At 47.4% G+C, this 7,500-nt stretch overlaps 1 protein-coding gene across 1 annotated transcript in view; it reads left to right on the top strand.

Moving 5' to 3' along the window:
• Positions 1–7,500, top strand: part of LOC306775541 (glutamate receptor-interacting protein 2-like) — a gene marked incomplete at both ends in the record, with an annotated part of 110,185 nt that overhangs the window by 99,971 nt on the left and 2,714 nt on the right. Inside the window, 6 exons of the mRNA XM_079265993.1 lie at positions 460–605; positions 1,353–1,497; positions 4,656–4,795; positions 5,544–5,738; positions 5,951–6,107; positions 7,150–7,264. Coding sequence (XP_079122119.1) covers positions 460–605; positions 1,353–1,497; positions 4,656–4,795; positions 5,544–5,738; positions 5,951–6,107; positions 7,150–7,264 — 898 coding nt within the window. The remainder of the gene's footprint in view (positions 1–459; positions 606–1,352; positions 1,498–4,655; positions 4,796–5,543; positions 5,739–5,950; positions 6,108–7,149; positions 7,265–7,500) is intronic.

A 7,500-nucleotide genomic window follows, 5' to 3' on the forward strand; every position in this document is an offset into this window, starting at 1 on the left:
TCTCCCTCTGTCTCTCTGTCTCTCTCTCTCTGTTTCTCACTCTCTCTCTCTCTCTCTCTCTCTCTCTCTGTCTCTCTGTCTGTCTCTCTGTCTCTCTGTCTGTCTCTCTGTCTCTCTCTGTCTCTCTCTCGCTTGCTCTCTCTCTGTCTCTCTCTCTGTCTGTCTCTCTGTCTGTCTCTCTATCTGTCTCTCTCTGTCTCTCTGTCTCTCCCTCTGTCTCTCTGTCGCTCTCTCTCTGTTTCTCACTCTCTCTCTCTCTCTGTCTCTCTCTCTCTCTCTGTTTCTCGCTCTCTCTCTCTCTGTTTCTCTCTCTCTCTCTCTCTCTCTCTCTCTCTCTCTCTTCTCTCTCTCTCTCTCTCTCTCTCTCTCTCTCTGTCTCTCTCTCTGTCTCTCTCGCTCTCTCTCTCTCTCTCTCTCTCTCTCTGTTTTTCTCTCTCTCTCTCTCGTTCCCTCCTTCAGAACAGGAACTCTGGAGCCCGGCGACAAGCTGCTGGCCATCGACAACATCAGGCTGGAGAACTGCTCCAAAGACGACGCGGAGCAGATCCTGCAGCAGTGCGAGGAGCTGGTCAAGCTAAAGATACGCAAAGATGAAGACAACTCGGGTACGAATGCAGCGAATGGTTGAGTGCAGTCGAAGCATCATGTGAGGGACCACATGATTTCTAACCACAAGGTGCTGCTGTTGTCCACAACTCCTGGACTCCTGCTGCAGCTTTGATACTCAAACACTGAAAGATGACCTTTTATTGATGCCAGTGGGGAAACAGAAACGATTGGAAACAATTAAATCCAATGCAAGTTTCCAAATAACATCGTGTTCAAAACACAATAAAGGCAACACATGGGAGTGAGAACTTGAATGATATCCTGGTGGTGTATTTGGTCTTAATGTGTTTAATCCAGCTAAGCACCTGTGTTACCCATTTAACAGCCGCCATCTTGGATCTGTTTGATCAACACATTGAAGGGGAGAAGAGATCCCGTTCCCCGAGATCATGACTCGGATGATATGATCGCATGCACACAGACAGACAGCGTCGTATTAATGTGTCAGATTATGTGTTCATGATGACAAGGCAGTCTTTTGCTTAGTTACCATGGAAACTGTGTCTTCCTCGCCATTGTTGTCTTGAGAAGAGGTTTGACCTACTTCTGGAGAGAAGCATTGTGCATCTCACATGAACGGATTACGTGATGCAGTACCACCAGGTGAACGGAAGAGGTTTTAGTGTGTGTGTGTGTGTGTGTGTGTGCGCGCATTGAGCAACATGCATACGTGTACTCGTTGGAGTTGAAACAATTTGAATAACACGTGCTCGTCTGCCTGTGCGTGTCCTTGTGTGCATCAGATGAGCAGGAGACGTCGGGCAGCATCATCTACACAGTGGAGCTGAAGCGGTACGGAGGCCCTCTGGGCATCACCATCTCAGGCACCGAGGAGCCCTTTGACCCCATCACTATATCCGGCCTGACCAAGAGAGGCCTGGCTGAGAGGTACACGCTCGCCCTCACACACACACACATACACACACACACACACAGATCCTGTCATTGCAAATGATTTGTAGTCTTGCTGTGTCGCTCATAGTGCGAATACAGAATAAGACCACGAGTGTGACGCTAAAGCTTACATAACGATTCACTCTGGAGAAAACTAACCTAAACTCCACATGCTGAACATGTCTATGTTCAGCATAAAAGCACATAACTTAATCTCCACTGGTCTGTTATGTCAAAGTTTCATATTTAGAGAAGTGAACACATGCCGATTCCAAGAAACACTTTCTTTGGGGCGGTGGAAATGTGTTCCCACCTTCCCACAGTCTCATGTTTCACAGCCTCCGTCGCTGCTGGATGGATCTGTTCATGGATCACATACTCTCCTCTGTCTCCGGGGCTTTTCAGGCAGACTGTGGAGCCAGAGATATTCTTTGTAATCCGTTTCAGGCAACCGATCTATTTTAACAAGTCTGCTCTGCTCAGGATTGCATTACGTTGTTAGTGGAATACTTTACCCACAGAAGGAGCATTTGCGTGTCCGTTAATCACACTGAAGACTTTATTCACACACCTCCATGATCAACTCAGAAATCTGCCAGAAACCTTACTTTCTAAATCATGTGTTGCCTGCAACCCTTTCATGTGGAAACGTTTGAAGTTATTCTCCATTTACCGTACAGGCATGCGAGAAAAACAAGGTTTTCTTCAAGTATTCAAGGTAACACAGTCTGAGTGCTGGTCGTTCCGTTGGCGGCTATCTGTTAGCCAAACACAACGTCCAAAACAACAAAAGGGAGCAAACCGTTCCCCCGCTGTGCATCTGGTCGATGCACATCAGCTCTATCGTCACTTAAGAGCAGCGAGTGAGGAGTCAGCAGGCGGTCGACGGCCGTATAAAACAGCCAGTAAAAGTTAGTGTGAGGAAGTGTTCGTCACCGCAACCACAAGAGGTCCTTGAGCACAACACATGACTCGGCTCCAAAACATGTTATTCAGTCATAATTATCCCCTTTGGTGTCAAAGGTCATGATGACTTCAGAACAAAGCTCGTGACCTTTCGTCTCTTGAGAACAACAGAGTTAAAGCTGTCGATCCCATTCAACACACGTTTGTGTGGAAAGGAGTCATCATCATCATCTTCCAGATGAAGAGGACCAACTTACAGTATGTTGTCTTATTTAGTCCTCCCAATGAGGGGACATAATAGAAGACGTGGGCAATGGATAGAGGGATTCCCCACCAGCAGCTGAGTGTACAGCCATGTGACACGGAGGGATGACCGGTGAAACACGATGCGCTGGCGTCCACAGTAACGAGGCTGAGCAGAATATGACGCAATAGTTTTCCCGAGTCACAAGCATCCGCTGGTGACCTCGGCTTCCAGTCTGCCACACGACGCTTATTTCACAATAAAATGTCGGCTTTTATAACCGGTGTTATTCCACCGGAATACCCAGGGAGGCGTGCCCCGCCACACTTCCATACAAACACACTCTGTGGTCTCCATTCCGTGGAGTTTGGCATGCAGTTGTTCTATTTCCTGTTCTGAACTGTTGTCGATGGAAGCGCTTTGCCTCCGACCTGTTGGCTGAAAGAGCTCTTTAAATAAACGTGGCTCAGCTTGACACAGAAACATGTTCACACCAACTGCCCTTTTTTTGTTACACACTTTTCTGACTTTAATCTCTTACGCGATGTACGTACTTATGTGATGTACGGCTCCTTGAGTGGGTGTGAGATGAGATATCAAAGTGTATAACACTATCAATGAAGGCCGCAAGATAAAGGACTGCTTTACATGTTACACAGGTTTGATGCAGCGGCCCGTGATAGTGGGAGTAAGCAGAGTCGTTGTTATTCACTCGAGAGTCACTTTGTTGTTCCCTAAATTAGTCAACAGTCATAACTTACATTCCTGAGGTATGTCTGCGGCGCTGAAGCCTCGTGTGTCTGCGTGCATCGAGTGTAATGAGCTCAGCGTTAGATCATGGTCCTGTTTTCAATGTTTTTAGGAAAATCTGGCTTTTCTCAAATGTCAAAGGTTCAGTTCACACATATTACAGGAAGGCAGAATTTCTCTGCTCCATTTCACCCTCACTTGTGAGCAAGACCCGAGGTACTTGAACAGAACTGCCCCGCTCGGGGCACTGACCCAATCCACTGCTTTAGAACTCAGAACCGTGGCCACAGACCTGGAAGTACCACCACTGCATGCCGAACGTCAAGTTCAAATATTAATCACAAAACATTTCATTTAGGAAGCACTTTATAAAATGGAGAGTAATATTTAAAAATGACGCAATTTTGACAGACAAGTGAAAGGGTCAGGGGTTAAAAGCAGCTTTTTTTCTGAAGTAGGGGAGTAAATGTGAGTTCTGGATGTGGGTTGGATGAGACTTCCAGGGGGCGGGGGCAGTCTGATGGAGCCAACAGAACCACACCATCTGCAAAGAGCAGAGGGTCCCCAAACCGGACACTTTTCTCCTCCTCTGGCTGCTTCTTGAGATCCTGCCCATGAAAATCCAAACGGTATCGGGCCGAACAGAACCGGAAGGCAAAGCTCTCGATTTACCCGTCCAACTACGTGCCAACCCTCGCCGACGGTCCTGAGCATTGGTGACCAAAAGACTGAGATTGCGGATTCAAGCGGCCGCAATGAGCTTCCTTCACAGGGTGGCAGGGCTCATCCTCTGAGCCGCAGACATCCAAAGGGAGCTCGGAGTGGAGCCACCGCTCCTTCGAAAGGGGCCAGTGGAGGTGTTTCAACATCTGATAAGGATGCCACCTGGACGCCTCCCTTTAGAGGTTTTCCGGTGACGTCCAACAGGTAAGAGGCCGGAGGAGAGATGATATATCTTGTCTGGCTTTGGATCGCCTCCCCAGGAAGAGCTGCTAAGCCTGCTGCCCCCACGATCTCACTCCGGATAAGCAGAGAGAAAATGGACGGATGGATTTGTACGAACAGCACAACATTAGCTGGATAGCAATTTACTGTTGATATCATCTCTTTGGAGCTGATATAAACTACGGTTTCAAGATTAAATGTTGATGAACTTTGTCTGTGTCTGTGTGTGGCCTCTTACCTACGTGTGTGTGTGTGTGTGTGTGTGTGTGTGTGTGAGAATGTCTCATGTTTTTCGTTGTGTGTCCAGGACGGGGGCTATTCATGTCGGTGATCGGATCCTGGCTATCAACAGCGTCAGTTTGAAAGGAAAGCCCCTGAGTGAAGCGATCCACCTGCTGCAGATGGCTGGAGAGACGGTCACCCTCAAGATAAAGAAACAGATCGACAGTATGTATGAAAGCCGTTGATGGTTGAACTTTGATCACAATGATCACCGAGCCTCTGACCTGAAGTCCATGTTTCTGGAGCTGACTTGCATCCAACCGTGTCTGCAGGGCTGCAGTACCCGAGTCCGCTCTCGAGAACACTTGTTCCTGGTCTGGTGCCTTGTTATGACCTCCGCCTCTTGCAATGGGCCTCAAACTTAAATTCTATGCATTGATTAGTTTGATGTTAGGAGATGGATCAATGTTGTTTGTCTTCATTCCTGTCCATCCTAACTCTTGAATCACTACATTAGCTTTGGAAGGACACTTCTGCCTTTCATGGTCTTGACTTGGACTCGATCTGCTCTGGACTTGGTCTTGACTTGGACTCGATCTGCTCTGGACTTGGTCTTGACTTGGACTCGATTTGCTCTGGACTTGGTCTTGACTCGGACTCGATCTGCTCTGGACTTGGTCTTGACTTGGACTCGATCTGCTCTGGACTTGGTCTTGACTTGGACTCGATCTGCTCTGGACTTGGTCTTGACTTGGACTCGATCTGCTCTGGACTTGGTCTTGACTTGGACTCGATCTGCTCTGGACTTGGTCTTGACTTGGACTCGACTGGACTTGGACATGACTTGAACTCGATTAAGTTGGTCTTGACTACAGCCCTGCTTGTCTGAAAAAAGGCTTATTGTCTGAAGATTTCTTTGTCGTTTGATGCTCATTTTAATAGACAAACCTAACTCCAACTTCTTATCTCCAAGATGGAGAGGAGAGGAAAGCGGCCGAGGCAGAGGACACAACAGAGAACGAGCTCAGTGACCCAGAGGAGGATGATTTGACGGACAGCCAACAGACCAACAAGCTGTCAGAGCTTTACTCCACAACTATACCCAGCGTCGACTCGGCCATGGAGTCTTGGGACGGCTCAGGGTTGGACGCCGGCTATGGCAGCCAGGGTAAGCTTTAGATTAAGACGTGTCCAGTGAAATGCCAGCATGGCCATATTATACTGCAAAACATATGGAGCTCTTATAAAAGGTAGAAGATGATTCATAGTTCTGCATCCAAAGGAAACTCACAAATCCAAATAGTTCTATCTAGAATGCCAGAATGGGTGTTTCTATCGACGGTGTCAGCCTGTAGATGAGCAGCGTCTCTCCTCGTGCAGGTACATACAACCACCAGGCGGCTGGTATCGCCCTCCATCCCCATGAGTGGCGTAGTGCCAAGCAGCAGCGCAGCACCACGCCACCTCCTGGCCGCCGGAAGAACTACCCTTTCAGTGACGGAGGCTTCAGTGAGGATGACTGGGACAAGCCACCAGGGTAGGACTGGACTTAGTTCATCTTTCACACCTTTACTGACATCTTTAGATCTTTTCATTCAGTTCCGGCAGAACGTTGGTTCCCGTTAATTCTTTGGCCCACATACAAACAAAGATATTGCAGACTTGAAACTTGCGTACTTTGTCTAATCGCGTCTGCTTTGATTTTGGCAGATTTACTTCAGCGTGCCTTGATTCACCCCGTACACATAATGTGAAGTTTAAAACCTTCATGAACATGACTCAAGTATCTTTTAAGAGTCTGTTACTCGATGTTATCACTTGAGTGGATGGAAACCAGTGGATGCCTGTAACACAGCAGGATGGTTTCCACAAAGGTTCGCTGTGATCTAAAGAATAAGCAAACACACAACATACAAAACCACTGGGACAGTTTTTAAATGACAAAATGGACTGAATGTAATGGTTCCATTATTTAATTTCATGATGCAAAAAGATTTTACAACGATCTTTTACAACGATCCTCCGGTTGCTTGTGCCGGCATCAGCACCGAGAGTTTGCTGGTGAGGTTGAGTCATGAAGCCAGCGAGACTGACTGAGCAGTGTGTGTGTGTGTGTGTGTGTGTGTGTGTGTGTGTGTGTGTGTGTGTCGTGATGAGTCAGGGGGTTAAGCCTTGTGAGGATATCAACATTTGTTATGTAACACTAATGGGGGCGGAGAGATGGAGAGGAAGGATGAGGCGAGAAAAAAAGATCAGCTGTGCAGTGAAACTGAATTAATCTTGTCAGTCAAGGACATTCAGCGTTAAAAGATTACCCATGTTGGATTAAAGCCCAACGCGTAGCCTTGCGCTGCACTTGCACTGCTCTGTCTTCACATCGGCTCTGTTGATGATGCGACCCGATTGACTTCTGCCTCGAGGTGCAGACTGCATTCAGCAGCAGATTCAAGATTCAACTCAAAAATAAAGTGTTTGTCCAAACATGTGTGTTTGTCTTGTTTGTTCTTGTGGCTAAACACACTTATTTATTTTCAAAGCAGCTTCATTTCATCTCACTTAGTTGTTTTTGTGCGTGACAGATTTATTGGCCACCAGCCGGACGGCATTCTGTTGGATCCAGACGACAGCTTCTGGTGTCAGGCGCTTGAGGATCTGGAGACCTGCGGCCAATCAGAACTACTCCGAGAGATCGAGGTCAGTCAGCGTGCGAGCATCCGCCTGCAACCTAAACTCAGTCATTCGCATTCGTCAACATAGTGGTTGAACCCAGAAATGACCACAAAAGACCTGTTGGTCACTGTTGCATGTTAGTGTCTTAAAGCTGCATTCTCTCTAGTGACCACCAGGGGGCGACTCCTCTGGTTGTATAGAAGTCTATAGAAAATGACTCTACTTCTCTCTTGATTTATTCCCTCAGTAAACATTGTAAA

The sequence above is a fragment of the Melanostigma gelatinosum genome (assembly GCF_949748355.1).
Source record: "Melanostigma gelatinosum genome assembly, chromosome: 3".
NCBI lineage: Eukaryota > Metazoa > Chordata > Actinopteri > Perciformes > Zoarcidae > Melanostigma > Melanostigma gelatinosum.